Raw genomic sequence first — 24,603 nt, 5'->3', positions numbered from 1 at the left:
AAAAGCCAGGATTGTAATATCCTACCTGTATTTCTGTGTGCAGATTCCTCACCATCCTTCAGAGAGCAGGAGCGAGCTCATGTCTGTTGGCACCTGCAGCCGCAGCTCTGAGCATGCAACAGGGGATCGCGGCCGTCCAGTGTCGGCCACTGACCAGCTCATTCAGGAGGTCAGTGCAAAGTTATGCATAGCCGTAAGGGTCACATGACTGAACAGCCAAACAACACTTGCTCTTTAACCGTTACGGTATGTTAACTATCGCATGCTGTTGCATAGCAGATGAGCACTCTCAGGTCGATGAGAATATTAATGCACCTAATGCCACTGTATGAGCTAAGGTGACATTTTGTAAAGGTTTGTTGGGTTTTTCTTGTGTGCAAAGGTTTTATAAAACCAGTTGAACTCAAAAGAGGGAGCCTTAGCCTTTGCCAGAACCTGACCTTTTTCGGTAGGGGTGCAGTGTGAGTATGATGCAAGTTTTTCCATTTTCAGCAGGCACCCTTTGAGTTACCTTGTATGTCCCAACTACAGGTCCTCATTGAGGGAGGCCTGGAGGTCCTTGCGCGAGACCCAAAGTTTGTTGCTGTGACGAAGCGGGAGATGGCAGAGGCCATTCACATCGACTTGGAGGAAATGGAGGGCGCTGCCATGGTGATTCTCAATGGCCGCAGGGGGCGTGTGGTCAAGCACAGAGCCAGCACTACTCCTGCCCTCAAACACCACCGAGAGCCACAGGACACAACCCTGGCTGATAGTTGTCTCTAAGCACCATCACAGCTCTGAATGTGACTTCTCATTGTGGCATCATATTCACTTGCCTTGATGGTGACATCACAGGATTGTAGTACCAGCCAGCACAGCTACAGGAAGTGAGGGGGCTGGTTGCCATGGAAAACAAAATGAGGCCTGATTGTTTGACAGGCAGATCTGCAGTTGGACCCAATTATGGTGGCCGTGACTGTGGTTATTTAAGCAAATCTAAAAAAAAAACAGGCTCCACCATAAACCTCCTGAGAATATATATAATTTTTTCTTTTCCCCCTTAATTTAATCAAATAAAAAAGTAATTAAGAACAAAAAAATGTTTGAAGAGCTTTTGTCTGTTTTGGTTTTCCTGTCAGCCCCAAGTCATGACTAAGAAACAAAATGTGTTGGACAGTACTTACAGTAACTCTCAGAATGAATTGACATCATAGAATAAATCTTATTCTGCTTCTGAAAACACTCTGCTGTGTTCCATTGCAGAGGCAATCACAGCCATACTGTAACTGTGTTTTCACATTGGGAACTTCAAGATGAAATATATGTACGTAATTTCAATCCATACAGAAGAACATAACATTGGGGCTTGAATTCGAGTCAGGGAGAGGTATGTAGAAAAAAAGGCTGATTTTTAAAATATCTGAATGTGATTCAGTGTTTGGGAGCCTTGGTGGAACTAATTTGTCCAGTAAAGTTGGTTCCAAAGCCAGTGAAGTGTGGGTTCAGTCTGAGCACACTGAAACCTCATCTGTGGACACTGGATCTGAAATTGCCTCAAAGGAGGTAAATAAAGGGGCAAGATCTTGTGTTTTTACACTAGCATTATGGTCTGACCTAACTTTAAATTTTTTTGTGACAAGTCTACTGTTAGAACATTTTTTCAATGTCCTTTCTGGAAGTGAGGAGATTCTTGCTGAAGGGCAGTTTATTTAAAAACTGTATATCTTAGGTCTGTATTGGTGTGTTTTCTGCATAGTGTGGAATTTTTTCCAAGATTGCGGGCCTCAGGCCTGGCTGTGCAGATATCTTGTAAGAGTACTGTTTATATATCCTAACAAAGACGCTTTATGTGAACTGATTATGTGGACTAATCAATTTTAGCACCTGTAATCAAGTGGCACGTAGATGTTTGATGCAATCAGTGAATTACGGTGTAGTTTAACTGTTAATTAGCAGACTCAACAGAATAGCTAAGCCACTGGTTGTATTAAAGTACTACAAGAGAGTTGGCTTTGGAAAGGTACATAGATCTGCTATAGGATTTTAAGTTGGCTGAATAGTGTATTTTGGGAGCTCAAAGAAATAAATTGCAACATGCTTGAAAATATCTCCATCAAGATGCTTTTTTTTTCCTGGAATTACAAAAGGATTCCAAACAGCCTTTTAGATAAGAAATGAAAATGAAAAAGACATCTCGAACGGGAAATGCATGTTTGCCGGACGGTCTTCGTCTAGTTTATCCAGGGAGCAGTGTAAATTCAGTGTAGAACAGAGACGTGCTGGGTCACATGTAGCTGCCAGGGTTGACCTGTGAATGGATGGCTTGCTGTCTTAACAACTGAGTAGCACATTATGAATTAGACCCTTTTTATACAAATCAAGTCCTTTCTGCCAGAAGACAAGCTGATGCTGATGTTCTCACTTGAAAACAGGAGGTAGTAGTGCAGGTTGTTTGTTCAGCATGTGGAAGAGTTTTGCTTTTGTCTTTGGCACAGCCATTGTGCTTCAGTTGACCTGATTGGTCTCTGCTTGGGTTAAGCCATCATGCTTTGTGCAACAGCCTGGCCTTGGCAGTTTGACTTGGGCTTTGTCCTGGGGCTCACTGCTTGTTTCTTTTAGCACTGTTATGTCGACTGGATATCAATGTACATTGAATAAAGGTTATGCACTAATGGTTAACATAAATAAAAATATAAAAATTAAAAAAATTAAAGAACATTCTCTGTCTACGAAATCTTGTTCTTAAAGATATGCCTTCACAGATGTAATACAAAGGGGTTCACCATGGATAGAAGAATTAGGTTTTTCAAAGACCCTAAAGGTGACGTAGTACACTGCTAAGGGCTCTGAACAGCTGAACACCTGACCTTGCAACCATATAAAAAGCTGAAAAAAGCTTTAAGAGGAAAGTAGATTGTAAAAAAAATAAGATAGGGAAACTTAAATAAGATTAATAAATAATTCTGGTTAAAACCAGAAGAGGCTCCCTAGGACACTATGTCCAGCACAGATGGGCCAAAGACCTTGCCAAAAAATATTTTTACCAATGATGCCTTCAAGCAGGCATCCTGATAAGACATCTTTGCTCTCCAGGACTCTGTATTGGATACAAACTTGGACTCCACTCAGTGGAAGTCTGAATTTTTACTGGAATATAAAGAACAATAAAATGGCCATTTTCTTAGTCTTTCATTTACCATACCTGTTTGACTGTTTGAAACATTTAATCGTTTAAATAAATTGTACATATTAGCTTCAGTTCCTAAAGAGTACATTTTTGTCTGGTGCACATAGGATTTCTTATTCTTATGACTTATTTTTAACGATATGCCACTTCTTTTAAACTGACCATAAACCACAACACAAAATGCTGTTTATTATAAAACAAGGTAAGCTGCCTTTTCCTTGACATCACAGCCACTGCATGGACTGCCTCACCAGTTAGAGTTTAGAAGTGTCAGCAATCACTTTTTAAATGAGACTAAGAGGACATAGATGGTTGTTGTGTGCAATTAAACGGTACGGCAATGTGTAAAGCAACTATACAGAGGACATCACTCATTTGGGATCTAGGGAACTGTTGGACAGGAAATTTCACAGGCTGGGCAACTCTAACCTAGATACTTTTTATTGTAATGGAGCTTGGAAAGGTATCTTAATGTCTTAGGTAAGGGGGAACTTAATCATGTTTAATGCTTATGACATTTCATGAAGCCAGCAGAATAGGGATGTGGCTAGAGTTCTATCACAGCACCATGATTTTTTATTACTTTTAAATGCCACAGAAAAACCAAACATTGCACCGCCGCACAGTATGTTAAAAATACAATGTGGGTGTTTAAGCTGATAACTCAGAAATCTATAGATGCAAATACAACTTTGCTGTCCAATGACCTTGTCCAAGAGGGAGGGGAAGGGAAACCCACTTTTTGTTTATGATGGCCTCCGTCTCATCTCAACAGAAGTGGTTCTGCAAAATACGAATCCCTCTTCCTCTTGCCAAAAGTTACGTTCTGAGTAAGGCAAGTAGTATTATTTCATTCTTTAAAATCAAACGTATATATTTACACTTTGCCTCAGCTGAAAACTGGAAAGGGGAAATGTTTTTTGCAAAGGCCAAAGCTCAAGACTGCACAGAATATAATTTTGTCATGCCTGAAAGTCACAGTACAGTACGCGTGGTGGAGACTGATCGAGATGTACTGTCTGCTCTATCAATACACTTGGATAAAGTACCCCAGTAAAACTAAGAGCACCTGGCTTGTTCAGCTCATCTTGCTCAGGGAGTCCATCTCCAGACCTGGAGGGTGTATCTGTAGGCTTTCATTCCTGTGCAGCTTTAAATGGCCTTAATCAGCTTGTTACTGGCTAAATTGTACCAATTTGTCAATTTCGTGCAGCTCTTTGGGTGCTGCTGATTTAAAGACACAGGCGCTCTCAGGACTGAAGTGGGATCACCCTCAGCTAGCTCACTGTCAAATAATGAAGGACATGGAAATAAATACAGTAACGGACCAGACAGAAAGAAGTTTGATTAGTTAAGCAATCTAGGCCGTCGACAGAGAGATACCGGGGCAGTCTATACTTTTAGCCACTGAAAAAAGCCTGTGATTGCAAAGGGAAGATTAAATAGTACCAGCTGTGATACATTCAAATTTGATTCAGTAAACATGTCAGCTAAACTTACAAGATTCCACAGGAGCAAGGAATACATCTTTAATATTGTCTAATCAAGCAATTTTGTTGACTTGATATCTCTGCATTTCCAGTTCCCTGTGTTATTAGGGCCCCCGGAGCTTCTGGATCCGTATTTTTTTGCTATTGTTTTTACTGATTTGCTAATCATGCACTAAACAATCACAGGCTCTAGAACTCGCTTGCTGATGTCAGCTAATGAACAAAGGGGTTGAGGAGTTTTTGCAATTTAATGTCTGTCCCCATTTAACAAGCAGAGTCTCTTTTCCTGAAATAATGACTTTGGTCTCAACATCATAGCAACAAATCTCACAAATTGTATGAAAAAAGTATTACATGGCCAAGTTTTAATCAGCATTTGCCCTGACTCAGCATAACTCAAACTTTTTTTCCATCCAAAAGGGACATCACATAGAACTGTCCACCCATCATCAGAAAGCTGTTTACTCCTAGTAAGGAAACCTGGAGAATCAAGCACAAAGCAGGGCTACTCTCTGGATGGGACTCCAGTCCACTGCAGGGCATGGACACACAACCACACAGGGGCAATGCACACAGACAGAATTTCCACGCTCATGCCAAACATATTTGATCGGGTCTCTGAGCAGGTTAGTCATGTAAAGGTTACCAATCCAACAATATGATAAGAGTCAATCAACACATGGTTTTGGAGGTGTGCAGCTTAATCATCCTCTTGCCAGGGCTCCTCACCACTGGCCACTTGGTTGATAATCTCGACCCATCTGTCTCTCTGTTCCTCTGATTCGGCCACAAAGGTAAAGACTTGCTTTGATTGGCTGAGCTGGAAGGTGCACTTGTTGCTGCCTGGCAACTGCTCCTTCACCTGGTATCCCAGCAACGGGATGGTGGTCTGAGCTTTCACGTCCTGAAACAAGAGGAAGGGAATATTTCAGACACTGCAGTGGAAGGGCACTTTTTTTTTTAATTTGGGAAAGGTCAGTTTAGGAAAGAACAATAGGAAGGTTACAAATGTGAGGAGGACATTCAGGACATTGATTTTGAGGTTTTCATGCAGCCAGTTTTTCAGGATGTCCAGGGTATCAGTATTAATATAATGGGCAAATTACTTCCTTTGTGCAGAGAAGTGACTCCTGTTCTCCTTAGTAATAGTTCAATGTTGATCCTGAAAAAGAACCCCTTTATAATTTATGATCTAGGTTCTAGTACAGTTAGGAAACTATTCATGTTAGCAGATTATTTTGAACAGGAGAACTAGTAAATATTTTCCAATTAAAATTATCGTCCAATTAAAATTAGGTGAACACCTGGCATATGACAATGAGATATAGACAAGTGTATATAGTTTAATGCAGGTAACAAGAAAAAACATTAAACAGACAAAACCCGCAAAGACAGACCAAGTCAACCTGACAGACATCTTCAGAATCAACACTGCAACACACACCACAGGGCATGAGTGAACACTAACGGGAAGTGCACTGAAATCTGAGGACAGGAGGTGTTTTACACAAAGGGTTATAGCAATCAGGAACTTTACCCAGCCATGCTAACAAGGCAGTTACCTTGACTTAATCAAAGACATGGTGGATGAGATCCTCTGGTCAATTAATTAGTAGGAGGCTAACAAGCTAGATAACACGAATGGCCTCCTCTTTGCAACCTTTCTCACATTTTTAACTACACTAATTAGCAGTTAATGCCATGGTCCCAGTTTCAGTCAGTGATGTCTGGGCAATCTGAATGAGAAGCTCTACTGTCTGAGCCATTCAGGAGCTGCAATGTGTCTCATTTTGAAAACCCAAAGCAGAAACATGATAAAGCTGAGCTAACTCCGAACCACAAGCTGTTAACCATAAGGGGCAAAAAAAACTCAGATCTTTCTAACAATGACAAATAAGTATGTTTGGGTGCTTCAATATTTGCATGTTCCATTTCCTTTCACATCTGATCTGGTTATGTGGCTTTTCATTTTGCAGCAGGTATCCGGTACCAAAATGTAGATCTAGAGATTATGTTATCTGAGGACTATCACAGGGTCACCTGTTCTCTTTGGGTTTTTAGGCATGTTGGGTGTGATGGTGGTCAGTACTGCTGGCTCACAGTTCCTGGGAACAATTCCTGACACAAGTGTCCATTTGTGCAGAGTTTGCACATTATCCTCATGTTGGCGTGGTCTTTCTCGGGGTGTGCTGGTTTCCTCCCACCTCAGAGAGGCATGCAGAACAGATTAATTGGGTCTTTTAAGAGAAGGCCCCAGTGTTTGATTCCTGATCTCATAAGGAAGGGAGATGGGTATCATCTCAGCCTTGCAATGGACTGATGTCTAATTCAGGCCGTAGTCCTGCCTTGTGCCCTGTGTGTTCAGGATAAGCTCCAGGCTGCTGTGTCCTTCACCAGGGATAAACAATTTGCCAACAATGGATGGGTGAAAGTTCTATATAAAATAACTGGTTTTGTTGGGTTTCAAGGGTTCTGAAGAATAATTCAATTCTCTATGTCAATCAAAACCTTGGAGCATCTGTGTGTGTATGCATGCTCAAGCAACACCATTTGAACAGAAAATAAAATGTGAAAGTAGGGCAGTCCTGGTCTGGAAATGAGAGAATAAATTGTTACCTCCTTTTGAATCAAAAGGAGTTTCTTGTGAATGCAGTTTAGAAATGTAAATTGACATAATACCAATGGGAATGTTGTCCCACATGTGTTTGTGTGCATGTCTTCTCACACATACCTGTGGTGCTGCATACATGTACAGGATCAGAGGCTCATCCCTGGGGATGACGAACCAGCCTCTGGTCCCGCCCTTCCCCTGCCTGTCCATTATCGTCAGGAAGCTGCACATCAGGCTCCGCTCTGACACCTCCGCAGCCTCTTTCTGAGGGAAGGGACAAAAATCCAGAGGTGAAAGCATTGTATTCCTAATATCACCCAGATTATGGCTGCCTGCTTTGAGACATCACCCAGGTATTGCCAACTTACTGAAGCTAAGCAGGTGTGAGTCTGGCCAGTACCTGGATAGGAGATCTCCTGGGAAAAACGAAAGTTGCTGCTGGATGTGGTGTTAGTGAGGCCAGTAGGGGGTGCTCACCCTGTGGTCTGTGTGGGTCCTAATGCTTCACTATACAGGGACACTATACTGTAAAAAGGCGCTGTCCTTCAGATGAGACATAAAACCCTCTGGCCTTTTCCAATCATGGCCTACTAATAATCCCCATCTATGAATTGGCTTCATTACTCTGTTCTCCTCCCCACTAATAGCTGATGTGTGGTGGGCGTTCTGGCGCACTATGGCTGCCGTCGCATCATCCAGGTGGGTGCTGCACATTGGTGGTGGTGAAGGGGAGTCCCCATTACCTGTAAAGCGCTTTGAGTGGAGTGCTATATACAGTAAGTGTAAGGAATTATTATTATGCTTTGTGAAAACACCCAGGTGATGGCAGGCTAAATCTGACTTCATCCAGATGATGACTGGCTAAATTAAATCCCATAATCTCCCCTCTGCATGATAAACAGGTCCAGATAAAAACATTTCTGCCAGTTCCCAATTTGCATCACCTTCACTGTATCCTTTCCAGCACTCTGACCAAGGGTCAAAGGCAACAGTCAGGTTTCTTAGCTTTTCTCTTCAGAGTGGAGATGGGGCAAAGGGGCAAGCTGGCCCACACACAGGTTTTAATGAGTCTTTGCTCCTTTCTTACCTCTAGTATTCCTCGCTTCTTATCTTCTCTCTCTCTGCTGTCAGCCTGGCCTTCCAGGGCGCTGTAGCATTCTCTGCACACCCGGTTCATCCTGTTGGCGTCATACAGAAGTGCTGCCTTGTAGTCTGAGCATTTCCAGCACACCACCTGGCCAGCAGAGAGGGATGCAATGCAAAGAGAGTCAGCATTACATTGGCTGCACTCTAATACTTAAATAATACTTCAACATAGAACAGCATGATGTCATTGTACATGGGTCTGACCTTTGCCAGTAATCTCTTCTTTTTTTATTCCTGTCTTCTTAATGCATAAATGAACAGATCACTTAATTATATCAATTAAATCCTTTTTCTGAGTTCAGATCTGGGGACAGTTGAAAGAGAGCATAATTCTATGGTGACCCCCAACTGAAATTTTGACCAATTTGTTTTCACCTAATAGCTGAGATCCCAAATATATTGACATCCTAATATAACAGATGATATTCAGAACAGACTAATATTCACTGATGTGTAGAGCAAACAGATCACTGTAATCATGAGACATACCTGAAAATGAGATTAGATTTAATTAATTGGGTGGATTAGCCACTATAACACTGCATATTCTTTGCACTCATGTAGTTTACCTTGAGCTGTCATGATCAGGTTTTTGAAGATTCTGATCAATGTGGTTTAACGTGCACTAAATCACAACCTTAGATCACCCAAACTAAACTGAATTAATAGCAGCAATTACAATAGCAAAAAAAACACCAGGGCAGGCTAAAATAAATTGTTGACTCCCATAACGTGAGTTGTAATTTAATATAACTGTATATTAAGATTCTAACACTGGTGCATAGCAGTGTATTGTGTAGAACATCTGCAAGAATGTTTCCTTCAAAATTTATAATATAATCATTCTGCTTATCAGCTTTCCTCCGCCTTACTGCTCATAGTTTGATTGCCATCTGGTCGTGCTCAAGAACTGTTCCTGTAGAGACTGCATTTAAGAGCTTTACAAAGCTGAACGACGGGAAAAGTAGAGAAGTATCAGAGGCGTGACATGCTATGCTCTTTGTGGCGCCACAGTGATATACAGTACTACCCCATGGTTTTCCCTTTCCTCAAGAATATTGTGGATGTGTAGTTAAAACTGAGAACAGGAGGGACTTCCTTTTACAAAGGGAAGGATTATGGAACAAGCTACCCTACCTTGTTCTTGAAGCCAGTATCCTAGGTTCTTTGAAGAGACGGGTGGATGAGACCCAGGGGTCAATTAATAACCAACTGTCAAATGGGCTAGATGGGCCACATGGTCTCCTATCGCTAGTAATTTCCAGTGGTGTCTCAGTGGCATTGGTCTGTGTTTCACAGTTCATTCTGAAGAAATCTGTCGGGTCGACCTCAGCAATGGAATCTGAGTACATTTTGTACATTGGCCAGTAGGGGGCCCTTGCCCTGTGGTCTGTGTGGGTCCTAATGCCTCAGTATATGGGGACACTATACTGTAAAAAGGCACCGTGCTTCGGATGAGATATAAAACCTAGGTCCTGACTCTCTGTGGTCATTAAAAATCCCAGGGCAGTGTTCTCCTCCCCACTGTCAGTTGTATGGTGAGCGTACTGGTACACTATGTCTGTATGTGCGCACATTGGTAGTGGTGGAGGGGAGTTCCCATTGCCTGAAAAGCGCTTTGAGTGAAGTGTCCAGAAAAGTTATACAAGTGTAAGGAATTATTTTTAATAATAAGAATATTACTTGTATCACATCCCCTTGTATTCTTCTCTCTCCAAGGCTAAAAAGGTCAGTTTCTTCAGCCTATCAGTGTGTGATCTTCCCAGAAGTTCCAGACTTAAGTCTCTCAATTGTCCATTTGCCTGTGTGTGGTCTGTGAACGGACTGGTGATCTGTCTGTAGTGTAGTACCACTTTGTTCCTCGTGCCTTCCATCTTCCACCATAAACTTCAGGTTTCCACAACCCTTACCAGGAATTATCATCATTATCATCATTTGCTATGAGATATCACCCCTCCAGCGTGTCCTGCGTCTGCCCTGGGGTCTCTTCCCACTGGGTCTTGCAAGTACACCTTCAACGGGAGGTGCATGGGAGGCATCCTCACCCAATGCCCAAACCACCCAAGCTGGCTCTTCTCAGTCTGCAGGGGCAGTGACTCTACTCCAGGGTGCTCCCTATGCAGTTTTCTAATAACTGATGGATGTCGCAAGACGGTTTTTGGGCTTGTTTCCACTAGGAGGAGCTGTCGAGCACTTACATAGCCACAGGCACGGCAGTGGTGCCGGCGCCTGATGATGGCATTGAAGGGCTCGCTGCAGCGCATGCACATGGACACCAGGTTGTCTCGGATCCACTGGGGGGCACGCTTTCCCAGTTCCTGCCTATCCACCTGGGGGGGGGCAAGGGAACACCCATTTAATACCCACCCTGGAAGAGAGCCCATAGGTGTGTGTAAATGACAGGCTGAAAGTGTTTGCATTAATGATCAGGTTTGTGTATTATTTGCTTCTTTCAGCATACAAAAGCTGCATGAACTTGTTTCGAGGTAAAAATGCACATACTTTTTTTTAAACTCCATAAATGACATGGGAGATTCTTCCTTGAGCAACACTACAATGGCTCTACGTACCGTGAGTTCCTGTAGGTCCTGACTCAGGCTGCTTATGGCATGTTTGAAACTCTCCGTTTTCTTCTCGTTCTGGTCGATGGCCTGCTGACAAGCCTGGGTCATGGAGAGTAAAGAGTTAGATCTTCATCCCACAGCACTAGTCCAACACAGGACCACACAGCACTGGAAAGACTCTCAAAGCTGGACGGAATGCATAACTGTAAAGATCCTGCAAGTCATTTTAAAAATACACAGAACAAAGAAAGATAAATATGAAAAGCATGCCAACGTAAGCACAAAGTCACTTCCACAATTTATTTTTCTACGTCTTAAAAAAAAAGTATGTATATAACATTTAAAAATATGCAAACATGTTGTGTGCTTGCTTGCATTCTCTAAGGCAAGCTTCTCTTTTTCAGAGCGCGAGGTCAACATCTGCCAATGCATAAAATACAGTAAGTGAGCAGAATAATCCTTTTATTTTATAAAGGGGCATGTGAGAATTAGCATTGGTCAACCTGAAAACTGGGAAAGAAATCTGCATTGTCTATGAAACTACTGTACCTTAATCCAGGCCTCCATATCTTCTTGAGATCTGATGTGGGAAAAAATAACTTTTCAGAAAGCAAAGACAACAAAAATCTTAAGAAAACAGCACCAAACAAGAAATGTGTTGATAAAAAAATTAAATATACAATGTTTTGAAGGGACACACTTATAAACCCCTTTTTTCCCTAATATGACCTTTCATGGATCACTTAGAATGAAATGTGAATGAAAACAAGTGCTCTTTGGCTCTTGTGGAAATACAGAATGTCCAAAGAAATGTTAAAAGCCATAATCTGGTCTGCAAATATCTGACGTGAACTCAGGAGGGCCACAGAATATAAGATCACCTTGACATCTCGCAGTAAGCCTTCTGGATAAACAACCTTCCTGTATTGAAAAGCTACCAGATATGGCTAAAACCTACTCTTCTGGCTTTCCTGTAAATAATTACCTTATACAATAACCACATTGGGATGATTATTACTACTTCTTCTTTTTAGCAGTATTTTCACTTCCTGGAAACCAGCCTCTTTTTAACTTTTCTTGACTTTCTGATTAAGTCTGAGGCTTTGCAAACTCTAAAGTTTCTTATGAACTTCATAAATATAGAGTGCTTGGGATTGACAACTGGAACAATTACATTTAGCTGTTTTTTTCATTTTAAGGACTGGGATCAAGTGGATAAAACTTGTAAAACACAAGTTTACAACACAGTGGATTTGACTGTATGTGTATGTGTGTGCGCATTAAACAGAACCCAAAAATAAAAAAACATCAAAATTAACTAGAATTCCAAGTCAACCCTAAAAAACCCACAACAAAAGGATTAATTTAAGTGAACATAATTTGGCAGAGACCTCCCTTCCTGTATTGACTCCCATAATGAATGGATTCTAAGAGCTGCCTTGGGCACACTGCTGCAGTCTCACCTAGCCTGAAACTCCAGGGTGCGTAATTTCCCAGACACCAGGAAGGAGTGAGGGAACTCCACATCGTTCAGCTCCTTCACCTGTGCAGGGAAGGGGAGACAGTGAGGACACCTTCTCTTTCCCTTAGCATTGCCTGACATGTGAAAAAGAAAAACAACTGCTGTATGCAGAAAGAACGGCCCTCCCTCATTTAAACTCCTCTGGAGCGTTGCTCTTTGCCTATTCCCTCTGTAACATCAGGCACACTGCGTATTCTAAAACCCACAGCTACATTTTATTTTCCTCCCTTGTACTTGTAAAACACATGGTTGAGTTTAGTCTGTCAGGGTCATCCTTGGGGCTCCCTGGGCCTCCAAGTGGCTACAGATGGCTGGTAGTGAAGTGAGGGTGAGAGATGTGCCACTCCTCTCCTCGGCGCAGAGTATTGACTTGCATTGAGAAGCTGGCAGTGAGTCAAGTAATAAATTGCATTGCATGTGAACACATCAGATGTGCCCGTCTAACAGTCTCATTTCCTCCTAAAGCTGTGCAGAGAGTACAGGCTTCAAACCACTTCTGAGTCTTTACCGATTGGGTAAAGACTAAAAAATGACAAGACTGTAAGGACTAAGCGTGGGATAATATCTGCACAGTATTTTTGTTTCTCCTTTTTCAAAACTTCGTGGTAAGGGTAGGGTGGTGGTAATAATACGCTAGAGGCCTAGCGGCCCCTGACTCTTTGTGGGCCAGTGTGAAGAGGTGGTCTGTAACAGCCGAGTCACCTGCATGCAATCCATGTCCACCCGCGCCCGAATCATGTACCTGCGATCCCCCAGACTGAATTTGGGAACGCAGTAGAGGAGCATGTTGTTAAACTGCAAGAACACAGACACAATCAAGACGTTAGAGAAGGGACCAGAGGTGGTTCCTGACTTTTGTCTACATTCATACAAAGAGACATTAACAGGTGTTAGACCATGTTGTTGGATGGTGGAGGAAAGGTGCAGCTCTCACCAGGAAGAGGTGGCTATCCTTCAAGGTGTTCCTGCGGAAGGAGATCTTCTGCACAGGACCCTCTTGGAGGAGCTTGTTGGAGGGGTCCACCATTTCCTCATCCATCCCCAGCATCTCATACACCTCCCACAGCTTCTCCAGGCGCTCCTGCCCCAGGCGCGCACACACAGAGGGGAGAGAGTCACAGGCTCCTTCCACAGGATGGCACTGTACCAACCACTTCCAACAACACTGACCGACAGAGGAGCGTGTCTGTGCTGAGCAAGTTGTCACATTACAAGTTATATAATTCAGAGGACTGCCTTTTCCTCTTGGGTTGTATTTTTAAGTTGAGAGCTGACATGAGGCACAGAACAGTCCCTCAAGCTGCAGCAGGAGACGGAGGACCCCCATCAACACATGTGCACACTCACACACACGTATACATGCGCACACACGTAAAGCAGAAGCTCTGATTTCCAATTTCTGACCCAGCTGCAACCTGCTTAGTTCCTTTTTGAGGTGTTTTGGAGGCAGAGTTGAACTTCTGTCGACTTCCCCAAAATGGCCTTTTCTTCACTTTCCATTAATAATCATCGATCACAGAATGACCAACAGATGAATTCCCAGTCTAAATGCTATGTCACGTACAGAGGTTTAAAGATGTCAATACCTTTGTGAGCAAAGAGAATAAATGCATTCAAATACTTAAAAGTACTTTTTCCAAAACACCTTTTCCAGATCAATACTGAAACAAGGGTACAAGTAGAAATTAAGAGATACAAGTAAGAATTAAGAGCGTGTACATTTAGAACTGACAGTGATGGGTGTCCGGAATAAGCTGTATTGGGGAAGCTGATTCCACTGCATGTTTCAAGAATGACTGGGTGAGATCCTCCGCAGAAGTAACTACTGTACTAGTAAATAAGCAAGCTAGGCAGAAAGGCCCCCTCTTATCTGTAGCCTTTACAGTCTTATGTCCAATTCTTCTTGTGTCTTTAAGTCTACTTTCTAAAAACTGTCAATTAACAGAAAGCTGTTTAATCTGATGAAGGTTGTGGCAAGTTAGGTTTTAAATCCTACAAAGACAAACAAATTCTGCTGTTCTTTGCTGTAACATCCAGTGATACTCCAGTGTTCTTTTACAACCACAACTGAGCAATCCTGGGTGTCAATATTTTTTTACAAGATTGCTTCATCATTATATGTTCATAACGGCATGAAAAAGGATTTCAAATATATTTTTCTTCTGTATTAACATTCACAATATAGAACTATAAAGTTCTAGACTTCAGGGTCTAGAAAATCAAAGGTATCTTTTTGTCAAAAAGAAATCAAGACAGAAATCAAAGACAGAAATTGCATTGCTGATATATTCAGCACTTTTCCAAAAAAAGCAGCTGATACTCTAAGAACAGCAGCAAATGCTATGAATTAGGAACTGACTGGGTCTGATGCAAAATGCAAAATACAAAGGTTGCATTGCATATTAACTTATCTAACCTTCAATATTTTATTTAATTCAGGATACCGCAGTTCTGTTGGGGTACAAACAAATGTCTTCCTTTCTTGTAAAAACTTCAGACTTTATTCTCCTACCACACTGATCATGTTAGAGAAGTGGTGCTGGCACTGAACCACTTAATCACGACAGCTGAACGATCATGGGCAAACCTCAGTACCGCTTTCAACCCTGTTGCATAGTAACAAAACACAAATACATTAGCTAAGGGCTTTTTTTAACTGCACAGAAAGTTTCATTATATCCCATGTGGTGGAACGCAGTATGGATAGAGACCCAGAAACCACTTAATAGACATTTCCGAAAGGCAAGAGTGACCAAGAATTACCATGTCGGCAATAGCAGAGTTTGAGTGCTTCGCCGCTTCAAAAATGATTTCCAGGGACTCTGAAAAAAAAAGGGGAGAAGGAGTAGCACCATGACTGCCAAAAAACTGAATTCTTTTTATTTATCCTTTGAAAAGTAGTGTCATCTTATTAGGTATTGAGGAGGTGTAAAATAACACAAAAATAAAAAAAACTGCTTGATCATTAAAACTGGAAAAGCAGGGATTAGAATCAGCATCTGAGACAGAGGATGTGTACACTGTGAACAGCAGTATTTTCCTTTTAGCTGATCAGACCTCAAAATAGTCCCTTATAATCCAATAACATTGTTTTACAGATGTTTAGGGTGTGTAATCTGCCTAAACTGTCCATCATCCTACGAGCAATGCTTGAATATTTGACAACACTAGATCAATGCTACTGCACCTACTTAACACCACTGTGCAACACAACTGTTGTACAGTAATTTGTGGCTTGAACCAATTCTGCCAAGTCTGGAAACCAAGTCTGGATACATTCGAGGTAAATGTGTTATGAGAAATGTTCATTATGGGAGAGGTTTGCACTGAAAATAGAAAATAAATGTGTGCAGATTCACCCTATGGCTGAATGAAAATATGCTCACACGTTATTGCGACATTATTGGCCTTTTTTATCCAGTTGTTCAGACCAATTTTGATAATTGCCTGGGGGTGGTGCGCAATTCCATCGTGAAGCCCGGATCTTGGAAAACCTAGATTTCTGTCTGGATTGCAGCACAAAGCGAGTCTGCATGGTGAAAGGACTGATTACGCTCTGGCTTTGGTATCAGGGCCGAGCAGGGAAGAGAGCGTTAAAGACGATGAAGTGGTGAAGGCCGGGGTGGGCTAGCCACTGGAGCAGATGGCCGCTCTTACTCTCTGCGTCTGCTCTGTCCGGCGACCCCTCGGGCAGTTTCTTCAGGTAGTCCTTGAGCAGCATCTCGTACCGGGGGACCCTCTGCACCGGCTCCAGCATGTGGTGCTGGAGAGCCAGGTTCCCGCTGATCTCCCGCTTCTGCAGGGACAGAGCACAGGACGACCAACCACAGTGTAGGAATCCATCCATCCATTTTCTAACTGCTTCTTCCAATTCAGAGTCACACAATACTTGGAGCTTATTCTTGCAAGCAATGGGCACAAGGTGGGATACATTCTGGTTGGCACGCCAGTCCACTGTAGGGCAGACACACACAGAAATGGACATACTGTATGCGTACCAGGGCCAAATCCCCTAGCAGCATGTCTTTGGACTGTGGGAGGAAATCGGAGCTATGTGGGAACATGCACACTCCACACAGATAGCACCCCAGGTCCAGAACTGAACAGGGCCCCAACACTACAAGGCAGCACTTCTAACTATTGTGCCACTGTGCTGGGTTGTGGAATTCAACACTATTTATAAACATCATTATCACATTAGCAGTATTAACCAAAATAATCTCATTATTGCATGACAAGTACTTTAATTTTATTGTAATATCAGATGGGCAAAGCTGAAAATAGAAAGAGAAATAAGAGTTTGTTCTCAGGAAGCTTATCTGGTTAAGTGGTGATTTGATTTGACAAGTAAAAAGAGGAGAGGGGTTTGTGTAATTTATTTCTGTTTCAAATCCTACACTTTAACTGTTACTAACAGTATGATGATTGATGATGGATCATTATCAATTGTAATCCATCAATCCCTCAGCTAATGTTATAGAGCTACATATTCCATCTGAGCATTATATGACTAACACTTGAATACCTCTGACTCCCTTTTGGGTTTTGAAGGCATTCACAATAAAAATATGTAGATCGTTCACTCTCCCAAAACCATGAGTACGTAAGGTAAATAGGATGTAAATATCACGGATTATAACAACGCAATGATGGGTTTTTTTGGGGGAAAAACCGTAACTTGAAATAAACTGCAATCAAAGGTGGAGTCCGAGTTAAAATATTTTTAGTATTAGGAATGGTGCGTCTGTTTATTGTTCCATTCACAGGATGCCCATCACGTTATGTCAGGCTTCACCACTGGGTGCTTGTGCCTTGTAAAACGCGCAGGAGTGAATCAGTAAGCAGCAGTCGCACACTGATGTTGCTTGTGCCACTCTACCTGTATGTCAAGGATGATCTCTTCGAAACGTGTGCTCTTCTCCATCCAGGTGCTGATGAGGTGCATGGCTTTGTCGAAGGACATGACATACTGGCCGTACATCTTGAGGAAAGGAGCCACTTTCTGCAGCACATCCCCGATCCGGGGATTCTTACACCTGCAAACCCACAGAATTCACAGTCATTGGCATCGCAGCTCACACTGCAGGAGGAAAGGCCATGATAATGAGAGACCTCAGTTTCCCTTGAATGAGGTGTGAAAGGCAGATCGGGAGTATAGATGCAGATGACTAAATTGTAGAAACACATGGAATGATTGCTTTCTAACCCACCCACAAGAGGAGCTATTTGAGCTGATCTAGTTTTATAGCCCAGCGCTCATAAACACAGAGGGGATCACTACAACAGGATGCCATCAGGAAATTTGCAATGCAGGACATTTTCAACAGATCCTAATCAAAACAGACAAGGTAAAAATAATGTAAATGCATAGCACACTATATAAGTGTTAAGCACATCTTATATAATGAACCATTGCTACAGAATGTTATTTTTTTTTTTACCTTTGACCAGAGATGATGCTGGTCAGCATTTCTGTATGGTCATCTAGATAAAGAGTATATACCTTCCTCCTGGATGGGACAGTTGGCCATTGTATATAGATCACCAAAACGTATATTACAAGAAGAATGCTGCAACCTGACCTCAAAAGCCAACAAATCAAACAGGAGGAAAATCAAGGACCTAAATTTATTTTCCAATACTGTGAAAAGACAGGAGTGTCTGAAACATAATTCATTTTCATCCTCAAAAATTAGGCCATTATTATCTAATGTACATGCATAACCCCAGCAACAGTGGAGGCCAAAATATTTTCAAAAACGAAAAATGCTGAACGCAAGTAGTGAGGCCTGACCCCTCGGGGATCAAGGAAGCGAAACGGGACATTAAGGAAACCCTGTCTCACCACTCGTCCATGCGCCTCTGCAGCTCAGGCAGCAGGAAGAGGCCGTGGAACTGGTAGATAGAAGAGATGTTGGAGAAGATCTGCTTCACGACGTCTTCGGGGAAGGAGCCGGCGGTCCTGGCTTCGTTCAGCAGCTCGGCGTAGAACACCTGCAGGACAGCAGACCCTTGAGCCCACGACACTCCTACCACCATGAGCGGTCAGAGTGAAGCTTAGTGGGTAAAGAGCATGCAGGGTCACAATAGAAATTAAAGACATTTAAAACTGGAAATAGGATGTGCTTCTTACACAAAGGGCTTGTAGGTAGCTAAAACGCTGACATCCACACAGTTATCCATCAAAGAAGCAACTAGATAGGATATGGGGAATTGACTAGCTAATAGCAAACCAAACAAGAAAAGTTGGAGACTCTGTTCTATTTTAAGTCTTAATTTGTTTGTATATTTCCATGTCCTACTTTATTACAGAAAGAATGAATTTTTAAAAAAGAAAACTAAACAGTTACTCCATGATTTCTATTAGTTGTGTCTCTCAATCTGGAACACATTTTGGGGTTCATTACAGCAGGGGTTCTAGAGCCCGATCCATAAAAACTGGGAACCCCGATATAGAACTGGGCTTTCAAAGCTGGTCCTGAGGGACCGCTGTGCCTTTTTGTTTTCACGGGGCTCTTACATCTCTGGCGCTAACTGGTGCGTGTTATTGAACTGGTTGTTTGAGGACATTTTTCTTTGGTTTCAAAAATACTCTAAAGTACAATATTTACAACCACAGCACCTGGGTTGGAGCTGTGCACCACTGATACGTAAAGATCTCTTCAGAAACAGCCCAATACCATCTACCGACTCCGACCTGATCTAGCAGATGCAGTCGGCTAACGTAAGCCTCCTCAGTCTCCAAGAGCTCTTTAGCGATCTTGAAGAGCTTCTCCTCATTGGTCTCCTGCCAGGAAGAGAACAGGTTCATCAGTGAAAGTAGACAGCTGTAACAGGTCAGGACAGAGCCTCTGCCGAAACTCTGAGCCCAAAAAGCCCAGAGGATGCTACCTACCCAACTTCATTGCTTGCATCCAAAAACAAATGAACAGAACAGAAATATTTCAAACCCTCACAGTCACATATATGTAAAACACTGTCATATAATTTTACAGAAGGAATAAAAATATCCTGTCATTAGGATAACAAACAAGTGACAAACAATACTTATCCGACTGTTTGTGTTTCTATACTTGGAAGGACTTCCCTTTGACCCTTGTTCCATATCCGTTTACTATTCTTTAATCCAAGACAAAAATGAACTCAACACAGAGGCTGAGATAAATAGTTTGGCTTGTAGATTTCGAAGACGCTGCCATTTGATGTATTCGGTGTAGGAAGAAATGTTACTTCCCCTCCTCACCAGTCTTTACAACATCCTTTTCTCAGGAGTGGCTGTCCTCACACATTTTACACGTTTTCTCGAGCGTAGTAACATCTCGCGCACACACACATGCACACAGAAACCATGGAGGTGTTGCGGGGAGTCTGTGTGCCCCTCTATAGAGTTGTCTGCTTTCTGCTTCCTGTTTTGGGTCTAGGCTGGATGGAAGGGGAGGAGGGCACTCACTCTCTTTCCCTGCTCCGCTGTCTCCTCCGCCAGGGCCGGCGGGCCGCTCCTCTGGATCAGGCGCGTGCTGGGGAGGTGTTTGCGGAAAGACTGCAGTCCCCCCCACCTGTGTCGGGAGCTCGCCGCCGGCTGGCCGTCCCCTGCGGGCAGACTCTCCCCCTTCCTTCTCGGCGCTCCAGGAGACCTGGCCTGCTCCGAGGTGCCACTGTCGGCTGTCCTGAAGTAAGACAGCCCGTTTCAATCTCTACTGTACTTTGTCTTCTGTTCCGTTTTGCAGTTTAGAACAAAACCTAACATACTGTATACGCGGAAGCTGCCTGCCGTATGCATGTAGTTTTTCCACAAAAACTAAACAAAAAAAAAAGACAAAAACAGTGGCTTAGCATTTCAGCCATGCACACCTGAGAGTGACTAACCTAAGGTAACCCCCATTCTCACACTGTGAGAGTATTCCCTTGGTACTTCTTGCATGGGTTATGTACGCGCAATAGGTGTGATGTTTAATGTTTCGGGATGTTTTGACATCTACAGAAGCGCTGTGTGTCCATACAGTACCAATTTTCCCCTAGTGGATAATAAAGTTTATTTTATCTTATCTTCCTACTTCAACAGGCTTAGGACGATTAGTTTTTGATGATCACCAGTGGGATTCCTCTGTACTACAGATTTAGGGCAATGCTGTTGACCTCACTTTTCATTTGAGCATCTATCCATGCTCTTAAACCTGCTTGTCCTGGTCAGGGTAGTGGTAACCTAAATCCCATCACAGGGCGGGAGGGTGGAGCTCACAACTGCCCTTTAAATAAAATTAACCTGAAAAAACTCCAGGAGATTTCTACACATCCAATCCATTGTAGAACCGCAGAGGAAGGGACAAGTTGAAGTAGACAATAAAATCTGGCCAGCATGTCTCAGGGAGGTGGGACACAAACTAAGGTACCAGAGGAAGATCCACACAAACCTCTGGAGAGCATGCAGACTCCACACAGTGTGGTATCATACCCGGTATCGAACCCAGGACCCAGGAGCTGTGAGGCAGCTGCACAAACCACCACGTCACATGCTGCTCAGGAGGGCAATTTTGAAACCACGCTGTCATCCCCTTTCCACGGGGTACCTGCAGCTAGATTCTCACACGCCTCTTTTTCATGAGAACTTCTCTGGGCTATCCAAGTTCAGCAGGGCCACTCTAAAATAGCTACTCTACCCGGAGGTCTTACAAATTGGCGTATATTGTAAAGGAGTCACTTATGCCAACTCAATCCTGCAGGGGCCACATTTCTTGCCTCATCTCTGGACCCATGTATGCTCTTGGTGACTTACTCTTCACTTTAGAAGCGAGTGATTCCCAGGAAAAATGCAGGCTTCTGTAAAATGGATGCAAGATGAAAAATGACGGAGACGAAAAGAGATTAGAAAGGGAGGAAAAATGAGGGCTTGTTTTGACAGAAAATGAAAGCTAACGCAGAAGCCTCCATGGAGGGTTGTCACCATGCATAACAGACTGATATAAGAGATATTTATTACTACTAATAAAAGAGAACTGCAATAAAGAGCAGCTGTCTTTAATCTTCGCAACTTTTTTTTATCAAAAGGTAAATTTGTTTCCTGTTAGTTGTCTTGGGAAGTGGCAGGAACTTTGTAAACACCAGCTAGCTTTTGCACGCACAGTTCTAGTGTGTTAAGTGTGTTTCTAGCACACAGTGAACTGAAACTTTGTTTCACCTCAATCCCCCATGGTTTCAGTCTGCGTACAGACGGGTTTTACTTCAGCTTTCTTCTAAACGGCTCATGGAAATCAAAACAGAGGTCCTCTGTGCTGGAATTAGGGATAGACTGGGGCCAGTTCAATGCCAACTACTCCTCTTATTGAGAATCATTGCACTCATCTTAGTTCCTGGAACCAAGATGGCTCCAGCAGAGCAAAATTCATGACTAACGTTTGAAATCAACTGAGCAAAAAATCTTCTTGTTTCAAAATACAAACGAAAAACAAATGGTTTAGAAAGTGAGCAGTTTCATTATTTTTATTGCACAGTTTGCAGATGATGTCTTGAAGGCTGTTCACTAGATCTTGCAGAGACCCCATTATGAAACAAAGTTTGTCAAGGTCCATCATAACAGCCCTGTTTTATATGTGCAAAGTCATTCAGAAGTTAAGAACACAAAACAGTAGGAACTTGAGAATCATGTACTGTGTTTACTCCTACTGTAAATAAGCACTTGCTTAAATTAATCACTAGCGGGATGCTCGAATTTAAACAGATGGTGCATATTTTCCTCTAGGTTTTTTTTTCTATATTTATAAACATTAACCTCAGAAATTAAAGAGTCCTATTACCACCTCTGTTGAGATCTCGCTTGTGAGTCATCCTTACTTATTGACTTTTCCCTTGCAAAGTGTTAGACAGAAAAACTGAATATCAGTGTTTAAATCCTGGAAGATCTTTTAAAAAATGTTTAACTTCTATATTGGCTAAGGGAAAACACTTGTTAAAATTACTTTTACATTCTATATCTAGCAAAAGGTCTGGCATCTTATCCATATTGTAATCACTGCTGCATGTTAGCAAGTCTTCTTACCGGGAATAAGTGACTTTCTGAAGATTAATAGATTAAAAATCTAATGGTGTATTGTTATTAGTAGGGCTCACACTTGTGCTAATTCAGTATATCTAGTTTTTGCTACTCCTTTTTCTGCACTTCTAGGTCTTCATATGTTATTCTTTATGTTGTATTATACTGTATGAGCACAATTTTCATAATGGCTGGTCAATAAAATCACGCCTGACAGGCTATATAAATGAGCGATTCACAAGACTAAACAACAAAAAAAGGTGCAGTCTATTTATTTGCTTCCAAGTGTAAAATACAAGCATTCAGCCTCAGGTGGAAACTGCAATTAGGGTTCTCCTAAAACTTTGCAGAAATTGATACACACCTCCTGCTCTGCGTTCATCAAATGATTTTTCAAGAGTATCACCGGGGCCAGTGCATACTGTAAGTGCACAAGCTTTGTTTAAAAAAAAACAGCTTTATTTTAGAAAGACAAGTTTTTAGTCATTTACTACGATGCTATACAACGAGTGCTGTAAAAGACTGTCCATGTGTCATTAACGTAAGCAAGTACTGCACCACATACAAATCACGGGAAAGCAGAGAGAAAATCTGTGCCAGTGGTACTCACACAACTTCCATTGCGCACTTGTAAGGTGAGAAGGGCAGACCCTCTCCAGGCTGACGTTTAAGCAGAAACTCTAAAAAGAAATTGAACACGAAAATATCACGCACCTTCCACCTTCAAATTTGGAGACCATATCAATGACGCTAACTTTCCAGGTCTTCTCCATCGTCAGCTTTGAAACCGGCCAACCCAGGGTATATGAATTATTACACGTACAGACAACGTTACAGTACCGGCAAGTAAAACTCTGAAGCTGGCTCTAGTATGGAATCTAGTATATACTGTAGATCCACGTTCTGGGTCTGCGCAGGTGCCCTGTACCAGCAGCTAGAGCGGTGAAGAACTGTGTTGAAAACCCCTGCGAGTCTCTTATCAGCAGATAACTTCCCAACCGAGAAAAGAGGAAGACGACGAGAGGGAGGGTCAGTGCTGACTACTGATGGGGAACGGAGAGTGGGGAAGGTCAAACTAGCTTTAATTCTGTTTTTTGTTTTATAAAAATACTGAATAGGAAGGTCTTGGTTCGACAATTGAAAAGTAATAATATGTTCATTGGCGCTCTGTGCGTGGGGGTTTACTTGTTTAAAATAACACACTTGCATAGGCATATGTATGCAAGTGTGATCTCACACCCGAAGAAGGCTCCACAGCCGAAACGTTGTTTCATTTTAATCAAGCTTTTACGTGTTCCTCTGCGGCCTACGCATGCTGACGCAGCTACAGTACCTACTTGAACTACTTAAGCATATCTTTTGCAGTAACTCTGCATATTGATTAGTATTCACAAATCTAGTTAAGATAACTTTCTTTAGTTTTTAGCCTCCTTTTCTAAGCGCTGTCACGGCTTTATTTAACCTTTGAGCACACCTATGGGGTCCTCATTGTTTATTTTAAGGTTATGTAAGACTTTCGCTTCCCAACTTTACAATGATGCAGTGAGAAGCTTTGAAGCAAATTCAGTAAAATAAATACTTTAGAATAAATGTTAAACTAATAACAAAATTATATTACTACTTGCATGCTTACTAAAAATCACCGTGGGTTGTAATTAAGAATTAATCATACACTTAAAGAAGAAGGGCAAACATTAAACGTCTTTGCTGCGGTTAAGCTCAAATCTTTCACTTGGGCAAAAATTAAAACGTTTGTAGCATGAATTGAATTAAATGCCACTTCCAAAACCGGAAGCTAAACAAAGCTGAAATAATTATTTCTTAGTTTGTTGAGTTTCCGTCGACGTCTCAGAACAGCCTGCAATATTTAAGAAAATACCATTCCAATGCTGACATCTACTCCACCGTAACCGGACGGCTCTTAGGTTTCTCTACAGTTTTAGATATTTTGGCGAAACCACTCACCGTCTGTGGCAGCAAAACTAGGTGCAGTAACACAGCGCCATCTAGCAGTTATTTCTGGCACATGCGTTGTGCAGGTTGCAGATCTGCCTGTAGTAAGGCTGAAGAGCAG

General features: G+C 42.2%; 2 protein-coding genes across 7 annotated transcripts in view; one reads left to right on the top strand and one right to left on the bottom strand.

The window, feature by feature from the left end:
- Nucleotides 1–2,702, top strand: part of LOC102684448 (voltage-dependent L-type calcium channel subunit alpha-1S) — a 43,486-nt gene extending 40,784 nt beyond the window's left edge. For both annotated transcript variants that reach the window (XM_015342506.2, XM_015342507.2), the window contains exons 43-44: nt 44–169; nt 532–2,702. In XM_015342506.2, coding sequence (XP_015197992.2) covers nt 44–169; nt 532–765 — 360 coding nt within the window. In that variant the 3' untranslated portion in view covers nt 766–2,702. The remainder of the gene's footprint in view (nt 1–43; nt 170–531) is intronic.
- Nucleotides 2,703–5,007: 2,305 nt separating this feature from the next.
- Nucleotides 5,008–24,582, bottom strand: LOC102684254 (FYVE, RhoGEF and PH domain-containing protein 2). 5 transcript variants are annotated; one of them, XM_015342510.2, is made up of 17 exons: nt 24,495–24,582; nt 23,140–23,209; nt 19,953–20,169; nt 19,125–19,289; nt 18,348–18,496; nt 17,382–17,538; nt 16,160–16,298; nt 15,266–15,324; nt 13,437–13,583; nt 13,205–13,297; nt 12,444–12,523; nt 11,530–11,560; nt 10,987–11,079; nt 10,615–10,746; nt 8,358–8,504; nt 7,391–7,534; nt 5,008–5,563 (listed from the first exon to the last, which is right to left on the bottom strand). In XM_015342510.2, the coding sequence occupies exons 2-17, from the start codon at nt 23,148–23,150 to the stop codon at nt 5,360–5,362; spliced, it is 1,968 nt and encodes a 655-aa protein (XP_015197996.2). In that variant the 5' UTR covers nt 23,151–23,209; nt 24,495–24,582; the 3' UTR covers nt 5,008–5,359. The 5 variants fall into 5 exon arrangements, with proteins under 5 accessions (XP_015197996.2, XP_069046436.1, XP_015197997.2 ...); XM_069190335.1 differs by lacking the exon at nt 24,495–24,582 and adding an exon at nt 23,370–23,517 and having other exon boundaries at nt 19,953–20,164; XM_015342511.2 differs by lacking the exon at nt 24,495–24,582 and adding an exon at nt 23,370–23,392.
- Between the last annotated feature and the right edge of the window lie 21 nt (nt 24,583–24,603).

This window comes from Lepisosteus oculatus, chromosome 5, assembly GCF_040954835.1.
Source record: "Lepisosteus oculatus isolate fLepOcu1 chromosome 5, fLepOcu1.hap2, whole genome shotgun sequence".
Classification (NCBI taxonomy): Eukaryota; Metazoa; Chordata; class Actinopteri; order Semionotiformes; family Lepisosteidae; genus Lepisosteus; species Lepisosteus oculatus.
The sequence above is the reverse complement of the archived record's forward strand: the minus strand, read 5'-3'. Positions and strand labels throughout refer to the sequence as shown.